This window comes from Aotus nancymaae, unplaced genomic scaffold (assembly GCF_030222135.1).
Source record: "Aotus nancymaae isolate 86718 unplaced genomic scaffold, 86718_ANA_hifiasm-v0.15.2.pri h1tg000016l, whole genome shotgun sequence".
Lineage (NCBI taxonomy): Eukaryota > Metazoa > Chordata > Mammalia > Primates > Aotidae > Aotus > Aotus nancymaae.
Window position 1 is genome coordinate 428,096 of NW_026988428.1, and position 21,285 is coordinate 449,380.

General features: G+C 40.7%; 1 protein-coding gene and 1 non-coding gene across 3 annotated transcripts in view; both read right to left on the reverse strand.

Moving 5' to 3' along the window:
* Nucleotides 1–655: 655 nt before the first annotated feature.
* Nucleotides 656–21,285, reverse strand: part of SLC17A8 (solute carrier family 17 member 8) — a 58,146-nt gene continuing 37,516 nt past the window's right edge. The window contains exons 6-12 of one of the 2 annotated variants that reach the window (XM_021675568.2): nucleotides 20,365–20,451; nucleotides 19,750–19,889; nucleotides 19,484–19,633; nucleotides 18,084–18,216; nucleotides 10,078–10,188; nucleotides 4,583–4,710; nucleotides 656–2,888 (exon numbers count right to left, since the gene is read on the reverse strand). In XM_021675568.2, coding sequence (XP_021531243.1) covers nucleotides 2,544–2,888; nucleotides 4,583–4,710; nucleotides 10,078–10,188; nucleotides 18,084–18,216; nucleotides 19,484–19,633; nucleotides 19,750–19,889; nucleotides 20,365–20,451 — 1,094 coding nt within the window. In that variant the 3' untranslated portion in view covers nucleotides 656–2,543. The remainder of the gene's footprint in view (nucleotides 2,889–4,582; nucleotides 4,711–10,077; nucleotides 10,189–18,083; nucleotides 18,217–19,483; nucleotides 19,634–19,749; nucleotides 19,890–20,364; nucleotides 20,452–21,285) is intronic. The other variant, XM_021675569.2, reaches the window with a different exon arrangement.
* LOC135275547 (small nucleolar RNA U13) lies at nucleotides 19,977–20,082 on the reverse strand. The gene has a single exon (XR_010343168.1). It is a non-coding gene; the product is annotated as a small nucleolar RNA U13 (small nucleolar RNA).

The window sequence follows — 21,285 nt, forward strand, 5'->3', positions numbered from 1 at the left end:
GCAAAATGTACAATGATTTGTAAATGGCATCTGTCTGGTGTTAAAATGTAATCATTTGGCCTGGCGCGGTGGCTCACGTCTGTAATCCCAGCACTTTGGGAGGCCGAGGTGGGTGGATCACGAGGTCAAGAGATCGAGACCATCCCGGTCAACATGGTGAAACCCCGTCTCTACTAAAAATACAAAAAATTAGCTGGGCACGGTGGTGTGTGCCTGTAATCCCAGCTACTCAGGAGGCTGAGGCAGGAGAATTGCCAGAACCCAGGAGGTGGAGGTTGTGGTGAGCCGAGATCGCGCCATTGCACTCCAGCCTGGGTAACGACAGCAAAACTCCATCCAAAAAAAAAAATGTAATCATTTATCCATTGCAACCTACACAGAGAAAAACCCATCACAACCAAATAATATATTTTCTAGTTTTTAACACCTTGAGCCATGACTCCTTTTTTTAAAAAAAAAATACATATTATAAAGGCAAGTTATGGAAAAAATGTAGATTTTCTGCACATGACACCAACTTCAAGCAATGTGATAAATACAGCTTTGTGTCACAATATACAATACTACTACCTTAAGGATTACCACGAGTCTTTTAAATACAATTATTTGACTTAATTAACACACACACACAAAATAAAACACTGGCTATCATAAATTGCTAAATTTTTATTTCATATTTTACTTAAAAACATCACAATTTTCACAATAAGTTCTAGGGATAATGGATAAAAATGACATAGCATGTTTTCTTTTCAACTGAAAAGTCCAAAAATGTTAGAAGATGATGATAATGATAATGCCAACTATTTACTTGAGCATTTTCTGCATGCTAGCAACTGTTCTATGAGGCTTGCATGGATTCACTTATTAAAGAGATCTAAAAATGCCTACTAACATAAATTGTATGCTAGTGACATAAAGAATATTACTTAATGAAGAGTCACAATTTTTCCCCAAGATTATTCCATTTATAAAATACACTATAACTCAGCTAGTATAACTGGGGACCAGAAATACATGTGGGGGAAATTGGGGGAAAAAAACACTTTACGGTAATAAACTACAAGTAAATCTATAATTTTTTCCATATTATATTTTTCTTCCAAAAGTAGAAATAAAATTTTCAAAACCAATGAACAGGAAAATAATTTTAATTTAAAATAACCCTTTGGATGCCAACATTAAAAATTTAAATATATCTAAAAGTATCCATGTAATTGCCTTTATGAGATCAAAGGTAAATTTTTCAACACTAACTGTAGGTCTAATTGTCCCAGATGTTTTCACTCTAGTATTTCCCTGTATAACTACTACTACATTATTGTGATTTCCCTGAATATCATTCCAAATAGAGTCATTATGAATACATTTGATATAAAATCATAATTTTATATAATCTGATGAAACTTCCTAATACAATCTCCAGCAAAAAAAAAAAAAGGCTAAAGATACACATTTTTTTGAAATAGAAAATTCTTTCAGGAGAATTTTACCTAAGAAAAAACCTACTTCTTAAATTATTAAATGTCTTAAATGTTTATAAGTAATTTGGGACATCATTTAGCTACATTCTTTACATTATGGAAGATTGAAACTTAATAGCCAATCTCTTGTTTACTGCTTCCAGCCATTTTGACCATCAGATTTCTAAAAATGTGGCTCTCTTGCTTAGCTTTAAAAAAAAAAAAAACCTATTTGAATCTCCGATGTAGTTTGTGACCCTCATTACTTTAAAAACTATGGAGTCACAGAACCATTTGACTCTTCAGATAACACAGGACACTAAAGGTCTTTGGATCTAGCCTCTCACACGTTTGAATCCCCTCTGCCTCATCAACTGAAATGTTTTCCTTACCCGACACCTACGAAAATGGTGAATTACTCAAATTACTCCATTTTCAGTTTTCATTATTACAAATGTCTTCCCTACACTGAGTGGAAATCTTCTTCCCTAGAACTGCCACCTACTGGGGGCTTCAACAATCTCAGCACTGACTCTGGCAGATGACCTTGGGCAAGTTCATATCTTGTTGCTTTAGTTTCCTTGGTGGTAAAATGGGATAAGAAATGTGTGTCATAAAGGTGCAGAGATTAAATAAGAGTGTTTATACAGCACCTGCCACAATGTGGGGTTCATTGGGAATATGAAGCCCTCCTCTGCATGGCTACCCTAGAGATGTGGTGGCAGCTATTGTTTACATTCCTTCTGGCCAAATATCCCCATTTCCTTCTATGTTTCTTTGAACAACATGGAATTGTCTCCTTTTTCTTCTAGTCATTCCTTTCTTAATAAGTTCAGCTCTTTGAGTGAAGGGTCAACTGTCAATTCAAAAAATATGTATTATCAACTATTTTACCAACTGAGCGCAGCTTTTTACCTATGCGTGTCATTGAAAGATAATATTTCTCTTTTCCCTGTAGCTGGTTAGATCTTCTCCCCTCCCCATATTTGGACCACTGACAAGCTGGGCTACAAGAAAGGCAATAGGTTTGGATACTTTCTGGTTCTAAAGTAAGGAGAAGACAGAAGTGCCCCTCAGACATTAGGATGTAGCTGAGAAGTTTCTCTCTTCATTCTGGTAGAATGTTGGCTCTTCCTCATCAAGGGTCGTTCCTCTCTGTTCCTTCCATTCCTTCTTCTGGACTTCACAATTCTGGGCAGTGGCTCCATAAGACATCTTCTTTCTGGGACTCGAAAAACTCTCATGGTTGAGTTCTGTCTCCTCGGCTAATTCATCCTGGTCAATAATTCCACATTTCTCCTCAGAGAGATTCTCTGGGTCAGCCCACTCCTGTTTCTCCCCAGAAGCAAAGACCCCATAGAAGATCACACCACTGTAGTGCACCAGGGCGGCTATGAGGAACACATTCTGCCATTCTTCACGGGACTAAATAAGGAAATAAAATGCCAATTATTTATGTTTTAACTAAAACCAGAAATTACCAGTATGTCCTGGAGGCCTCCACTGGGAAAAAGCACCTGCCCATGTGAGAGTTGATGCTCCTCTGCTCCTTGGCGGGGAGGACATGTGTCAGAAGCACCATCTAGGATTCAAATCTAATTTAAAAGAAAAACTTCAAAAATGAAAGTTAAGGCCAGGCACAGTGGCTTATGCCTATAATCCCAGCACTTTGGGAGGCCGAGGTAGGCGGATCACAAGGTCAGGAGATGGAGACCATCCTAGCCAACATGGTGAAAGGCTGTCTCTATTAAGAATACAAAAATTAGCTGGGCATGGTGGTGCGTGCCTGTAGTCCCAGCTACTTGGGAGGCTTAGGCAGGAGAATTGCTTGAACTCAGGAGGCAGAGGTTGCAGTGAGCCCAGATTGTACCACTGCACTCCAGCCTGGTGACAGAGCAAGACTCTGTCTCAAAAATAAAAAAAAGAAAAAACGTTAAGACTACAATGAATATGAAAGTTAGACATGACAATAAATATGTATTTTTTAAATTTAGAAAATACATTTTAAAATAAACAACATATAAAAATATTAATACATGCAGCACCATTGCATAGCTTTTTGAATATGCAAATCGGGTTTCCTTTCACATAGTCAGCTAAATTAAACTTGTTTTAGGAACCCACCATTTTAAATATCAGAAGTCTCCTTCTTGCTTGTTGTTGGATACATAACAATATTTGAGCCATTAAAGTTCTCACCCTTGACTGACAGGAATTTTATTTATAATCATATTTACAGTGTAAAAAAAAAGTATATCAACGATAATGAGAATTTGTGTCTAAGACTGGGGGAAGATATCTTGAATTTAATAGTCATCTTATCAATCCTATCATTTCATGAACAGAGAGGGAAAACATGAATTCTCTGGCTATAAAGTCCTACCTTCCTTTTCTGTCAAAAAGTAGGAAAATTTATCTCACACTTTCTTCTGCAGGAAGCTCAAAAAACCTCTGAAGGTGTGTTTGTAATAGGCAATCCAACTAAGAAAATAGTTGGGGGAAAAAATTCCATGGTATCAAAGCATTATTATTTCCAGAAAGCAGCATCTCGAGACGTTTCAGTGACAAAGATAAAGAAATCACATGGGCTGTGAGTGAACTCTAGATGGATCTTCCTCTACCACCCACCCTAGTCTAAAATCACAAAGGCTCAGTAACAACTGGGTGGGTTATTAATGTCCTGTTTATTTTATTCTTAACTAGGAAGTATAACAGCACTCATCTTTATATGCTGAAACATGCTAAGCAATGGATGGAAATAGGCTATAAAGTTTAGTCACTGAGAATGAGAAAACAAACTTCAATAACTCATTTGTCCAGGGTTGACTGCCTCAGTTTCTTCTTTGTGTCTCTAAACAGTTTCTATAGCCCACACCCCTCTTTCCAGACTTTTATTCCTCAATTGAGAAAACATAAAACAAAACAATGAGCCTTGGTGCCATTGATAAGCAATGATTCGAAAATCAGAAGAAGAAAGAAAGAAAAAAGAAGTTCAGCCGACTCAGTCGAGGTCAAGGACACACACATTTACACACTGCAGTAGAGCCTTGAAATCCCAAGTTTGTGTAGTGCTCCAGTCCTCCGATACTGTAACCCACAGCCACAAAGGAGACCTTTACCTTGTGCCTGGTCATTGCACCGACAATGAGGGGACAGACCATTCCAGAAAGGGTTCCCACTCCATTTGAGATCCCCATGAGAATGCTGGCATAGCGGGGGGCAATGTCCAGGTGGTTGACATTAAAACCTACAGTGAAGTCAAAACCTCAAAATCAGTCAAGAACAGAATTCCAAATACACTTTGGAAAATATTCAGTTGCCCCAACTTTCACCAATCTGTTTGGTTTCCTCTAGCATATGACTAATGGATATTAGTTTCCAGACCAAGAGAATTGGGTTCATGAGGCTGTGTTTGCACAAAGCAACACCAGTAGATAATGCTGGAATTGATTATCAATATCTATCATGGGCTCTTTCTACAAGGAGAATTATGGCATCTCTACCTTTTAGGTTCTGAATTCCAAAATATGGTGTTTAGTGCAATATTGAAAAGCCTAAAGCCTGAATCACATTTATGCAGAGTAAAGAATTACACAATCACATACAGTATGATTAGACCCACATCTTGCCTCATAAAATTCCTGCTCCTACCCGACTCACTCTTAAAAGGCAGCCAAGAGTAATCCAGCTTTATTGGCCACATAACCACATTTTCACACAATGAAAAGTGTACTTTTCAATGAAACATTTGCACAAACATTGGCAGAACCTTCTGTAATTTATGGAACACTTTCACACATCTACTTGATTTGCAGTCTGTAAATCTGGACTTGAATCTTATTTCTACTATGTAAACAAGTAATTTGGGAGCCTTTGTTTCTTCATCTCCAATATGAGGATAATATTACTACTCACTTCATAAAGATGCTGTGATAGAGACTCAGGGGAAATAGGTATGTGAAGCCCTCGGCAAATATCAAAGCTATACTACCACTACTGCTACTGCTACCTTCTGCTGCCACTGCCAAGTAACTCCCTCTCTGTGAGGTCTTCTATCAAAAGATAATGCTGCTGGCCAGGTATGGTGGCTCACACCTATTACCCCACCACTTTGGGAGGCCAAGGCGGGCGAATCATCTGAGGTCCGGAGTTTGAGACCAGCCTGGCCAACATGGCAAAACCCTGTCTCTACTAAAAATACAAAAATTAGCCAGGCATGGTGGCACATGCCTGTAATTCCAGCTACTTGGGAGGCTGAGACAGAAGAATCGCTCAAACCCAGGAGGCAGAGGTTGCAGTGAGCTGAGACTGTGCCACTGTACTCCAGTCTGGGCGACAGAGCAAGATTCCATCTAATAACAATAATAACGCTGAAAGTGGTAAAATTATAAGTCGCCGACTCACAATTAATCCATTTATCAGGAGAGAGGGATGAGTGGAGTGAGGGGGGAGGAGTGAAGGCAGGGAAAGCAAGTCTATAAAAGAGGAAGCTTAAGGCACTGTAAACCAACTTTGTCAATATATTCCAGGGGTGCATGTTCAAGTCAGACAGACCTCAGTCTGGCAGCTTAACTGAGATGCAAGCCTAGACCAAGGATTTAAACTTCCTGAACCTCAGTTTTGTCACTATACAATGAGATAACCATTCTTATAAAATTGTTGTAGGAATTAAGTTAAGAAATGTATATTAACTACATGGTGTATAGACGTGAAAACCAACACGCGTGCCCTTTCCAGGTGGTTATCCATCCTTCTTGTTTCCTAGCATCTTCCCTGAACTAGCAAAGTGTCTGGCACATTGTAGTACTCAATAAATAACTGCTAAATTAATTACCAACTTCAGCTACTGAAATTATAGCAAGGGGTTGTAGGTTTTATTCATCTTTTTGTTTTTCTTTACTTTGCTTTTTACTTCTCTATTCTGTGCAAAGAACCTGAAAATAGGATTTAAAACATTTTTTGGTCTAATCTGGCACATTGGTTGGTTGTTAATCTGGCACGAAAATATCTCCCTTCAGAGAGAATTTTTGAGAAAACTTTTTGGTAATAAACATACCTTCTCTTTCAGGTCAACATGCCAAATGATCAGAATATAAAACAGTTGCAAGTTCATTAATCTTACCATTGATTGGAATGTAATAAACACTTTATTAGAAAAGAATTCAGAGATAAGAAGCAATTAATAAGATTGTTGAGTATCATGCTCTGATACAAAGCCTGGGCATCTGTGTTCAGCTAAAGATAATGTGGGAAAAGCCATTTAGGTTTTTAGCTGCACAATCCTGGCATTTGGTTGGGGTGGGGGAATCACCGAGATACTGAGATATTGATAGATTTATAGTAGATGAAAAAAATTACACACAAACTGAGAGAATCTGTCTTCTCTGTCCACAACATTTCCCAAAACAGGCATCACTCATCCCTTTCCTATTTTTAACCTCATCTATCTCAGCAGTCTTGTCTATAATCAGCTCCTAAATTGTGCCAGTCAGTCTTCCTTGGCATCCATGTTTATTCCTTTAAAAGTGGCAGACGTAGATCCTGAGGAATTATTGCCCCCGTGGCCACAATCCCTCCCATAGTGTCATTCTTGGGACCAAGAGACCTTTATTCTACTCCCAGCCACTCACTGGGCAAGTTAAACCACACTTCGGTTTCCCCACCAATAAAGTGAATACAGCAATACCCTTCTCATCAAGGCTGCAATGGGGATTGAATGAAATCATGTTTAAAAAGTGGCAAGCAAGCCAGGCATGGTGGCTCACACCTGTAATCTCAATACTTTGAGAGCCTGAGGCAGGAGAATCACTTGAGGTTAGGAGTTTGAGACCAGCCTGGGCAACACTGTGAGACCCTGCCTCAAAAATTTTTTTTTAAATAGCTGGGCATGGTGACACATGCCTGCTGCCTCAGCTACTCAGGAGGCTGAGGCAGAGGGATCAGTTGAGCATGGGAGGTAAAGGCTGCAATGATCTGTGATAATGCCACTACACTCCAGCTTGAGTGACAGAGCAAGACCCTATTTTTTTTCTGAGACAAAGTCTCTCTTTGTCACCCAGGCTGAAGTGCAGTGGTACAATCTTGGCTCGCTGCAAACTCTGCCTGCCAGGTTCAAGCTATTCTCATGCCTCAACCTCCCCAGTAGCTGGGACTACAGGCACATACCACCATGATCAGCTAATTTTTGTATTTTTAGCAGACACAGGTTTCACCATGTTGGCCAGGCTAGTCTCGAACTCCTGATCTCAGATGATCCACCTGCCTCAGCCTCCCAAAGTGCTGGGATTACAGGCATGAGTCACTGCACAAGGCAAGAGACCCTGTAAAAAAAAAAAAAAAAGGCAGCTGCTGTGATTTGGAGTATTGAGTTTTTCTCCTACAGATTGTGACTTAATTGGCAATTGAGGGAAAGGAAGCACTATGAACCTGAACATTTCAGTATCTCTGGGAACAGGATATGGATCTCTTTTGCATCACAAAGTTATCAAGTGAAGGTGTTCCTCAGCATCCTACTGGAAGTAAGTCCTGATTGCTCTGCCCTTGCTACTCAAAGTGTGGACTCAGCAGCAACAGCAGCGGCGGTGGTGGCGCTGGGGAGCTTGCTAGAACTACAGAATCTCAGGTTCCACCCTAGAGCTACCAAATTTCAGAACCTGCATTCTGAAATATCCTAGGGTGATTTCACATAACACTTTGAGAAGCACTGAGCTGGAGTGTGTACTAATAGAACAATAATGGTGAATTCTTGTTAATTTTGTTATGCATCTGGCACTGTAAGAGCCTCAAATAAATAAAGCTAACGCCTTTATTTGAATAAATATTTTCAGTAGAATGCAAACTTTGTGGGAGTGAAATCTTCCATTTGTTCACTACAATACCCCCAGTGCCAAGAATAATGCCCAGCCCACAAGAAGTGTGAGGAGACGCATGAATGATCTCAGTTCATCTCCCAGCAACCCCATGAAGTTGCTGTTTTATCTCTCCAATCTCTAGATGAGAAAACTGAAACTTGAGAGTTTTCATAATTTAGCAAAAAAAATTTTTTTTATAAATAGTAAGTAGTAAAGAAGGCCTCAAACCCAGGTCTATGCATCTCTAAACCTAACTCCTTAGCTGCAAGTTACTTTTAATTTGGACTTTTACTTTATCTTTTAATTTAACTGTTCATCGGCTCTATTTACTCTGATAGATACAAGCCCCTGTCTTAGGGCAGTTTAGACCAGAGGTTCCATATTTTTCTATTCTGGGACACTAACGCTCTATTTGATATTTAAGGCAGCCTGGAATAATGGAAGGAGCACAGGCTTTGGGCCAGGCAGAACCGTTCTTTCATCCTTCCTTTGCCACCAACTGTGTGACATTAGGAAAGTACCAAATTTTTCTGAGCTTTAGTAAAATAGTGAAAAATCAGTAACGTAGTGATATACTACCACTTGCTTCACAATGTTGTGAGATATATGCAGCATATGTAAAACATTTTTAACCAATTTTTTATTTTTATTTTATTTACTTATTTTTTTTTTGAGACAGGGTCTTGCTCTGTCATCCCAGCTGGAGTGCAGTGGCACAAACTCAGCTCGCTGCACCTTCCACCTCCCAGGCTCATGCCATCCTCTCACCTCAACCTACTGAGTAGCTGGGACCGCAGGTGTGTGCCATCACACTTGGCTAACTTTTTGTATTTTTTGTAGAGATGGGGTTTTGCCATGCTGCCCAGGCTGGTCTCAAACTCCTGGCTCAAGTGATCCATTTGCCTCGGTCTCCCAAAGTGCTGGGATTATATGTGTAAGCCACTGCACCCAGCCAATAACAGGGCAATGTTTTACAATGCTTTGAAGATAGACAAACTACTAAATTTCACTCTTTCACCCAGTTTTGCATAAGAAGCTTCTGATATGATTGCACACTGGCCTCTCTCATACATGCAGTAGACTGGTTTCTGCTTTTGTAAGATGGGGATCATAACAGCACTGATACCCACTAGGGTAGTTGTGAGAAGGACAGGGCTTAATATACACAGATGGCTTGGAACAGTCTGCAGCACAGAATCTGTGCTTGTTCATCGCTAGCTCACGTCATCATTGTCATTATTCTTACCAGCTTTACCCTGTTCAGAAAGTCACTTCCCCCTCTCTGGACCTGCATTTTCTTGTTTGGAAAATGAAAGCAATGCAGAAGACAAAAATCTAAAGAAGGTTTTCACTCTCAGAAAAACTATGACTGTAATGACACTAGCAGTTCTCTAGTGAAAGATGAGGCTTGAAAAAGTCACAGGAGCCTCTGTTAGGTAGGGTGTCATAGTGCTGAGTGTGAAAGTCCACTTCACCCGGGACATATGCTTGAGCCTATGCTCATGTCTCAGAAGGGTCACCTGCACTTTGTGTCTTTTTCCATAACAAAGGAAGTAGTAAAACCATCTTAACTGGGCTCCCAAGCCCAGTTCTCAGTGATCTTACAAAATCACCTTCTCTAGATGACATTCTCTGGGTGATGATCCTGCTCTCTGAGAATGGACTGGCTACTGAAAGCAGATGCTACAATATCCTCGTCCTTCCTTCTTGCTGGGACTTGTTGAATCTATAGTCAAGATCTGGAAACCAAAAGGACACGTTACCTGAAATAGCAAAGCCACTAAATCCTACAGCAAGCACCAAAAAGGAGATAGCCACCCCTTTGGTATGGGAAAATCCAACCACCAGGAGTAAGGTTGCCTCCATGCCAAAACCTGCAAATGGAAATAGCAAGAGGGGAAAAAATGTCATTTTCATATCAGCCAACTGAAGTTCATTTATTTATCAAATAAGAACTAATCTATATTTCTACAGACCTAAGTTTGTTTTGTTTGTTTGTTTATTTTACTTTAAGTTCTAGGATACATGTGCAGAATGTGCAGGTTTGTTACATAGGTATATATGTGCCATGATGGTTTGCTGCACCTATCAACCCATCATCTAGGTTTTAAGTCCTGCATGCCTTAGGTATTTGTCCTAATGCTCTTCCTTTTCTTCCCCTTCGACAGACTCTGGTGTGTGATGTTCCCCTCCCTGTGTCCATGTGTTCTCATCGTTCATCTCCCACTTATGAGTGAGGACATGCAGTGTTTGGTTTTCTGTTCCTTCACAGACCCACATTCCGGTACAGTGCTTATAATGCTACCCAGGTCTTTCATGACTATATGACTACAGTAATATTCCCTGGGTGTTCATGAACCTTCTAACATTATCCTGGTGCACCTTTTACACCACACGGTCATAATAGGTTCCAACGATGCTCCTGGGATGAGGGATGTTAATTATTAGTTGTGTCATGGGTAGCTGCCCCTGCCATTGTTAAATACTAAAACTCTACTATATAACTGTGTTAATGATCCCCCTTTGACTAGTTAAGTTATGGCCTTTCCCATAAAAGTAAAATGACAACCCTCTAATATTTATTGCCAAAAGCAACCAGAAAACTGTAGCAAATATCTGAAATAAAACATAGCACTTCACCACTTGTAAAGCATAAGTCAAAATTTTTCTACTTCAGAAGTTCACCAAGCTCTCGTGCCTCTTAAAAAACAACAAACAAGACATGAGACTTTTGCACAGGAAATATTGCAGAACAAAAGTACTTTCTGTTCCTTTCATTCAGAATAAGTAAGTCTAGCATAATATAAAAAAAAAAGGATGAGTAAATTATGAAGAAGTTCCTTCTCACCAGAAAAAAAAAAGGTTCAGCCCACAACAGACAGAAAAATGATATAAATATCATTTCCAAGTATATAGAGTGCCCTAGGAGGATGAGGAAATTATGAAGAAGTTCCTTCTCACCAGAAAAAAAAAAGTTCAGCCAACAACAGACAGAAAAATGATATAAATATCATTTCCAAGTATATAGAGTGCCCTAGGAGGGGGAGAGACAATTGGTAGTGCTTCATTTGGAGACTATCTGCTGATTCCCGACATTTCCACACAATTGTCCTACAGTACCTCAAAGGCAACATGCCCAAATCAATTCTCTCTTCCCCTATTTTTTTTTTTTCTTGAGATGGAGTCTTGTTCTTATCACCCAGGCTGGAGTGCAATGGCGTGATCTTGGCTCACTGCAACTTCCACCTCCCAGGTTCAAGTGGTCCTACTGCCTCAGCCTCCCAAGTAGCTGGGATTACAGGCATGTGCCACCACACCCGGCTAATTTTGTATTTTTAGTAGAGTTGGGGTTTTGCCATGTTGGCCAGGCTGATTTCGAACTCCTGACCTCATGTGATCCACCCACTTCAGCCTCCCAAAGTGCTGGGATCATAGGTGTGAGCCACCGCCCCCGGCCTCTTTCCCTATTTTTCACTCCTAAACAAACAAGGCAAACCACCAGCACCACGTGCTTTCCTCTTCTTCTCTAATCTTCTATCTTCCGTGCTTAGAACCCAGTCTTTAGAGTCAAACTGGTATGGATTCACTTTCCACTTCAAACTCAGTAATTGTGTGGCCTTGAACAAGTTACTACAACTCTTAGATTCCTCATCCAAAAGATGGAGATAATACCACAGGCTTGTAGGGTGCTGGAAGAGTAAATGAAATTGGTATATGAGGTACTGAGTGTGGCACATGGGCACAGCTCAACAAATGGCAGCCAGAAGTCCGACGCAGAAACTTGGGAACTGCCTTGGACTTTTCCTCCTGCCTCAGCTTTCACATGCAAATCTGCAGGTTTGGCCTCGGAAATGTCTGTCCTGTCCAATTGCCACTTTCCCCTCCTCTGTCACTGCTTTAGTCCTGGGTCCTGTGACCTCTTACCAGGACAACTGCAATAAGCCACTTATTTTTCTTCTATTTTTTTGAGATGGAGTATCCCTCTGTTGCCCAGACTGGAGTACAGTGGTGCAATCTAGGCTCATTGCAACTTCCGCCTCCTGGGTTCAAGTGATTCTCCTGTCTCAGCCTCCCCAGTAGCTGGGATTACAAGCACCCACCACCACGCCTGGCTAATTTCTATATTTTTAATAGAGATCGGGTTTTGCCATGTTGGCCCAGCTGGTCTCGAACTCCTGACCTCAGGTGATCCGCCCACCTTGGCCACAAAATGCTGGGATTACAGGCCTGAGCCACCATGCCCAGCCATGACAAGCCACTTTGGTAGTCATCCCAACTCATCCTCCTCTGATGCATTCTCAATACCACTGTCTTTCTAAGCCACACACCTCGTTAGTCGCTCCTGTGCTTAACGTGTTTGTCATGGGCTCCACATCATGAGTATAATGTTCTCTAATAAATCCCTCCTGCTGTTCCAGTTTCATCTTCTTCCAGCCCTCATCTCTGCTTACTGCCCCCATTCCATAGGCAGCCCTCTGTGCTGTAGAGTTACTGCTCTATCAGCTGTTTTCTAACCACACAACACTGTCTCGTGCCCGTACATTTTTTCTTTACCTGGGATACTCTTCTCTCACTACCTTCTCTGTTTCTGGATAAATCTTATTATTTTTAAAGTCCATATTAAACAGTGTCTCCTCTAGAAAGCCTCCATAACAACCCTCTCCCTGCCCTGCACCAATGAAGCTGTCATCACCTTCTCATTATTTTATAGAACTTTTCAATATTGCTTTGTAATTTTTCATTTCTGTTTCTGCCTCTCCCACAAAACTTATATTTAACACAGAGTCTGGCTAGCATATAGTATGCACTCAATAAATAATGTTTAGCCAGACGTGGTGGTGCACACCTGAAATCCCAGTACTTTGGGAGGCCAAGGCAGGCAGATCACCTGAGGTCAGGAGTTTGAGATTAACCTGGGCAACATGGCAAAACCGCTTCTCTACTAAAACTAAAAATTAGCCAGGCACGGTGGCATGTGCCTGTAATCCTAGCTACTTGGACGGCTGAGGCGGGAGAATCACGTGAACCCAGGAGGCGGAGGTTGCAGTGAGCTGAGATTGCACCACTGCACTCCAGCCTGGGCAACGGAGCGAGACTCTGTCTCTAAATAAATAAACAAATAAAGTTTAATGAATTAACGCAAAGGAAAGGAATGGGACCCAAAATCAAGAAAATAAGGTTTACAAGCTAAAGTACTTATCGTAAATGATAGTTTACTTAATACTTACCTTTTTGAACCTATTTCTTCAACACTATTACAAAGAAGGGCAAGAACTAATAATTGTTTTAAATGACTTCTAAATAATAAGATGAAATATAATTAGGGAAGTCGTACTTTTAAAACTATCGGCTTTATACCATTGCTATTTGTTCTTAATTTTATTGCAACATTTAAGATTACACATAGGGAAAAATTGCTAGTGTTTCATATTCTAACTATACGTGTTTTAGAAGTGGCTTATCCTAAATAACAAGGCATCTGGCTGAAACTTCTTTTATTTTAACACTCTCAACAGAAGTGTTGAGAGTGCAGAAAGTTAATTCGCCCAAAGAATTAGAATGATGACATTGTGTAAAGAATAAAACTTAGAAATGATACATCAGTTCATCTGTAAGAAAAAAAAGAGTTAGGCCAGATAGCAGATTGCCAAAGGGAAAGAGTATTTAAGAGCCTTAATGGTTTTTATTGACAGTTAAAATACTAGAGACAGGACTGTATGTTTCAGGAGCTCAAAGATAACATTTGAGCTTTAGGGGTAATCAGGAGATCTTTAAAACTGAACCTATTTAGAGTTGCCAAGAGAAACAAAACTAGGACTTAAAGGCCTAAGAAATATTTTATTTCCTATTAAAACAGTCTGAAGTTCACATATGCAACTGATTCAGCCAGAATAGAATTTTCGACTTCGGTCACACTTTACACAATGTATAGAGGGGGCAGTACAAGAATTTGGCAACTGTCTTTAAGTATCATGGATGTGAGCCCTGATTCAGAATGAACTAGAATTGAACATCATGTCTTAAGGTGATCTTTTTTTGCTTTAAATGATTTTAATGGCACATAAAAATCAATGGAAAAAAAAGATGTCAGGCTCCAAGACATGTGTCATCCTTCTCAGATGAGAAATGCCTTCTATATTTCTTATTAGGAAACCAAACCACCAACCAAAATTCTCTGGAAGATCATACCAGAGCTTCATCATTTCCAAATCAACCTGCATTCTTCAGTGATGGCACCAAACTTTGTTTTCATGTAGTTATCTCTGGTCTAGCATCTCCGTATTTAAGCAGAAAAAGTGGGACCATTATGGTCTTTTTTAACATTTTGTTTTCTATCTACAACTCACTGGTCCTACTATAACAAAATATAAAACAACATGAAAAGCCATGTGAAGAGGTAGTTTTTCAAAGATGGGAGATGAGGCAGAAAGATTTCACATATGCCTTCTAGTTTCTGCAGAAAAAAAACTATTTCCTCTCAACAAGCACTTTGTTAGCAATTAAACATCTTTGAGAGTTCTCATCACCACAACACAACATTATTACCACCAATTAAGGAGAAACAGCAGAGGTATTGGGGCAGAATTAAATAGGAACAAGACATTCCCACAAAATATGCTCAAGAATCTCTAATGCATCTGGGGTTAGAAGAGGTTGTGCAAATACTGTTTAAATCCAGAGCCTTCTTTAAAGTTGCTGGTTTAAAAGTACATGTTATTGGCCAAGGGAAATACAATTGAATAGCAGATACTTGTTAAAAAACTCTTTGAAATACTTCTGTGTTTTTGTGTCTTGAACACTGGAGAAGAAAAGCAGCATTCACGTTTGAGAACTTTTTATAGGTTGAACACTGCACTAGGTGCATTTATACATTGTTTCATTTAACTCTCATAACTATCCTCTGAAGTAAATACTATTATGTAGATTTTAAAGATGGGAAATGTTGGCCCCAAGAATTCAGAATTTGACCCCCCTTTCTCCATCCCCATTGCCACCACATTTGTCCAAGCCGCCATCTTCTCTAGACAGGACAACTGAAATCGCCTCCTACCTGGTCTCCCTTCTTTTACTCTTGTACCCTGCATGATTCCCCAGAGTAAAAATAAGTAAATCAGACGGGTGCAGTTATTCACGCCTGTAATCCCAGCAATTTGGGAGGCTGAGGCAGGCGGATTACTTGAGGTCAGGAGTTCGAGACCAGCCTGGCCAACATGGTGAAACCCTATCTCTACAGAAAAACAAAAGATTAGCCAGGCGTGGTGGCCCATGCCTATAATCCCAGCTACTCAGGAGGCTGAGGCAGGAGAATCACTTGAACCCAAGAGGCGGAGGTTGCTGGGAGCTGAGATCGCGCCACTGCACTCCAGCCTGGGCAACAGAGCAAGGCTGTCTCAAAAAAAAAAAAAATCAGATCATATCCACCCCATACTTTATATCATCTGCATCTCAGTGTACTTCAAATATAACCCAAGCTCTGCATGTGCGGACAAGGCCAGCCAAGACCTGACCCCAGACAAATATCCTGTTCCCATCTCCTGTAACTCAGCCATTCTGACTCCCCTTCCTTCTATTCTCACACATGCCACATTCCTGTCTGCCCCAGGGTCACTGCACATGCCAGTTCCTCTGCCTAAAATCTTTTCCTGAGAGAGCTGTAACAAGACAGCACATGATGCACTGCCAATCTAGCCATGTGGACATATTCAGAGCGATCACTGGAGAATGGCATGGCTTTAAGGAAACACAAGAGGAGAAGAATTGAGCTTGATGTGTAGAGAGGACTGGGGTGAGAGGTGAAGGTGAGAACTCACAGGGAAAGAGAAAGGGAATAGGCAAAGTCAGAGATAAAGATATGTTCAGGGCTTGGGTGAGGGCTATTCAGCTGGAACAGAATTTTATCATTAGCAGGGTGAGGCTTTGGCTACTGTATTAGTTTTCATTTTTTAAATTTCTTATTTTTGAATAGAGATGAGTTCTCACTATGTTGCCCTGGCTGATCTCGAACCCCTGAGCTCAAGTGGTCTGCCCGCCTTGGCCTCCCAAAGTGCTAGGATTGCAGTCATGGGCCATTGCACCAGGCCTACCACCGTATTAGTTTTCATTTGCTGCTGTAATAAATTGCCACAAACTTAGTGGCTCAAAATAACACCAATATCAAGTATCTGCTAAGGGATAGACTTAAAGGTCTTTAAGATCTATTACAATGATTAGATATTACCTCTAAAATATGCTCTGCACTACTGTACAGTTCTGGAGGCCAAGAATCTAAAATGGTACGGGGCTAAAGTCAAGGCAGCAGCCTACAGAATTGCATTCCTTCTAGGGGCGCTATGGCAGAATCTCTTCTTGTCTTCTCCAGCTTCTAGGGTCTGCTTACATTCCTTGGCTTGTGGCTGCATCACTCTGACTCCTGCCTCAACCATCACATCTTCTTCTCTGACTCTGACCCTCCCTCCTCCTCTTATAAGGATTATTGTGATTATATCAGGCCCACCCAGATAATGCAGGATAAACGTCCAACTCAAGAACCTCAATTTAATCCCACCTGCAAAGTCCCTTTTGGCATGTGAGGAAACGTATTCCCAGCTTCCGAGGACTGGGACTTGGATATTATTCTGCCTGCTACAGCTCCCTTGGAGAGGACTTGAATGCAACATCCCAGAGCTTCATCTCCTGCCCACCAGACAGCAGGCCTACATCTGCTAACCCTCTGTCCCTTACAAGAAAGTTCAAGCTAAGGTCAGGCCCACATCCCTGCCCGGGACCAGCAATCAAGCAGCTGGGAGAACAGATGCCAACAGACTCTTAGGCTCTCTTCCCTAAATGCTGTGGGATCAGATTATGCCTGCGCTCCTGTATCCCTGGTTACAGTCCTCACTTCTAAACTTGCCCGGCCTAGCTAGTTAGACATGCGCAATCCGTCCCTTTCAATTTAATATGAGAATTGTGAGCTCTTGCCCATAGGTGGCGCTATCCTCTACCTCATGACGATAGTTCTCTGGAGGGGTAGCAGCAAAGAGCTTTGACAGTGGGCTCCGGCTGACCTGATACCTTGCAGGGATCTGCCACTTGAGCACGTCCCTTTATTTTACCTCTGTTTCCTCATTGCAAATTGCATATAGTAATAGTACCTGCCCCACATGGTGGTTATGAAGATTAAATAAGATAATGTATGTAAAAGATGTAGCTTAGTGTCTAGCACAGAAAGTATTCAATAAATGTTAATTTTAAAAGAAAAACAAAAATACGTTTTTTTAAAAAGCACTCGTGAACATTGTAGGGGTTGACAATTATTTTCGCCTTCCTCTTTTGGGAAATCACCTAACATCCACTTTATCTCTACAAAACTAAAAAATACAGCACGAGCTAAATAAACCAGGAAAGAGAAAGGTGTATGTGTAATTTGTGTGTATGTATGTGTGTGTGTGTGCATGCGTATATACCCTATGCACAAGCATAGGCTAGGAGGAAAGACTACTTTTCTTCTGCTTCTTACCAAAACACATGGATAGGTAGAAAGGTAAGAAGGAGAGAAGGGAATAAACTACATAAGCAAACAATACATGTGGAAGGATGTATGAAAGAGTCCCAGCTCGCTGACACTTGACAGCAGTGTGATGGGTAACACTCAAGTATCTGCTGAGGGACAGACTTCGGGGTCCTTAAGATCGATTCCAATGACTAAATGTCACCTCTAATATATGCTCTGCAGTTCTGTTTACTCTAATTCTACAAAAGCTGCCTAAGCCATTTATGAAATCCACAGTACCTCCACAGTTCATGATTTTTCTGACAGCAGTTGTGGTCAAAATTTGTCTGCTTCTTAAATAATCAGCCAATTGTCCTCCAATAGGTACAACGATTGTCATAACCATGTGTGGGACTGCTGATAAGAGGCCCACCTGGAAGGGAAAGAAACAATCAGCAATTTGTCATTACTTCTGAGAGAGGGGCCTCCCTAATTCCCTTACCCAGCTCCACTTCACAGCCCCCCTACCTACCACCACCAAATTTAAGCATCTAATTATATGGGATCTGGGTAGGCCTGAATTTCATAATAAATAAATGATGAATGAGTGAATGATTTTAGGCCTCCACCAGATTGGAAGCTCCTTGAGGGCAGAGATGACTTTTATTCATCACAGAGGGCATGGCATATGGGAGATAAAGCACTTGGCATCCAGTGAGCACTGATGACTGATGGCAGCCACCATTACGATGCCAGCTCTTCCATGGTCACTGCTGACAGTTCTGTAGCTAGGCAGACATTTGTGTCTGCTTGGCTACTGTTCTTTCCCTTGTAGAAAAGATGTTTAATTATCTTATGATGGTTTATGATTCACTATCCACACCTTTCCTCCCTAAAACACAATTGGCCTGATGATAATGTCCGGGAGCACTGAAAGAGGTTCTTTCTTTTTTTTTTGTTTTTTTGGAGTGGGGCAAAGTCTTGCTCTGTCGCCCAGGCTGGAGTGCAATGGTGCAATCTGTCTCATTGCAACCTTTGCCTCCTGGGATCAAGTGATACTCCTGTCTCAGCCTCCCAAGTACCTAGGATTACAGGCACACGTCACCACACCTGGCGAATTTTTGTATTTTCAGTAGAGCCAGGGTTTCACCATATATGTCAGGCTGGTCTCAAACTCCAGACCTCAGGTGATCCACCCACCTCGGCCTCCCAAAGTGCTGGAATTACAGGCGTAAGCCACCACACCTGGCTGAAAGAGGTTCTTCCTAAACCATTGGAAGCAATGATTGTTACTGCTATAGCCACCATTATGGAGAGAGGGTGGTCTGCAAAATGAGTGGTAAGGCTCTTACTGCTACTCACCAAGTAGCTTACAGGACAAAAAGAAAACCCATACCCTCAAATCTTTTTATCCTTGCCTAATATGCCATCCTTGAGCTAGTTTCAAAACCACTTTGAAATTGGGTAAGCCATAAATCTTTAAAGCAGTTTAATACAGCTCTGATCCTTGCTAAGAAGAAATTAAATAGCTACGCATACTATGCATAGAATGTATAACTTGCCAGACAGCCAGACTATTAGGTGTCACAGAACTGTTATGAATTACAATTAGAAATTTAATTATTTTATCATGCAAAGTTATTCTCTGTAGAATCAAGAGATTTAAAGTTCAAGAATATTTGAAGCATCTGTGTGTTTACCTTACTTATTGCAAATCCAAAGACCTCTTCAAAATAAGCAGGCTGACTTATAAGGAGCAAATAAAAGGTCCAGCTTCTGCAAAAATTTGCCACAATGATTGCATAAACCGGCAATGACGTGAAAAATCTTTTCCATGGGGTACTAAATTTCTAGGGAGTAAAAATATCATGAGATTTTTAGTAAAGATGTTGACATTTTTTCTGTAAGAAGACAACACAATCACTCATCAAAAGCAGCAAGTCTTCATCTGTGTTTTTATACTTACACTTAGACTAACCACGTTGGCCCCCTCTCCTATGCTTGTCTCTATATAGGTCTTCTCCTCATTAGATATTGTTGGATGAGCTGCTGGGCACTCATAGGCCTGCAACAGCCAAAACATGTACCAAATAATCCCAAACATACCTGTAGTTAAAAAGGAAAAGGCTTGGTTATATGGTCTCATTTTCTTTCATTTCTAAACTTTTCAATTTTTACCATATTATTTTTTCATATCAGATGGGTAACATGCCAGTGTCGTAACAAGATTTGAAGGACTCAAACATCTCACACGTGCATGTGAACACCCAATTATCACACTTATGAACTACAAAGGGATCTTTACAATATTTCCAAATGGCAGCATGTTCAGGTAGGGGAAAGTACTTTGTTGATGTTCCTCTTGTTGTTAACTGGCATTTAAAGAAAGACAATGTTCTGCTTATTTTTTTTAAGTCAACTTTAATATAAACAATGAAATCACAAATAAAGTATTCCATTTATACAATAAATTTATTTTAGTAATCTCGATTTTGATGTAATAAACTCTTAGCCAAACCCATATACAGTAAAATACCATCTCTATGAGTCACATGTGAACTTGTGGAGTCAAATCACTCACCATAAATATAGAAGACAGAGGACCATCCAATGTATTGCACCAACACCCCAGCCAGGGGCATAGCAACCACCGCCCCCGCATAGGAACCTGGAACAAGAAAAAACGAGGAAACCTTATCAATCATCATGCAAACCTTTTTAGCCAATTTTGAATTCATGTGGTAAAGCCAGGAATGAATCAAACTGAGCAGGAGTCAGACTGCCTCCGTGCAGAGAGACAGGCAAACTTCCAGTGTGCCTTAGAACAGGGCTTTCAGGAGAGGAAGGTCACCAAGACGCCCTTTAACTTCATCCAGGGACCACACAGGATTTGGACAAAGATTGCTCCAGCACCACAATTTGGAATTATATGGGAGAATGGAATGAGATGTAAAAATCTAAGAGAAATTTTAAAAATTCAACAGGCATGATTGCATACTAAAAAGAGCAAGCAAAAAATATATATATATATACAGAATTTGCTTAGGAGGACTGGGAGGATTCTCATCCAGGTCTTTAAATGAGGGACAATGAATTATTTTAAAAATCGTGATTTTTATAGTCTTGATTTAAAAAAAAAAAAAAAGGAGGGGGTTGCCAGACACAGTGGCTCATGCCTGTAACCCCAGCACTTTGGGAGGCTGAGGCAGGCAGATCACTTGAGGCCAGGAGTTCAAGACCAGCCTGGTCAACATAGCGAAATCTCATCTCTACTAAAAACACAAAAAAATTAGCCTGGCATGCTGGCGCACACCTGTAATCCCAGCTACTCGGGAGGCTGAAGCACGGGAATCACTTGAACCCAGGAGGCGGAGGTTGCAGTGAGCCAAGATCTTAACACTGCACTCCATGACAGACCAAGACTGTGTCTCAAAAAAGAAAAAAAGGTGAGGGGGGAACAATTAAATTCCAGATGGCAAGAGGGCTGCTGTCTCCATTCAGC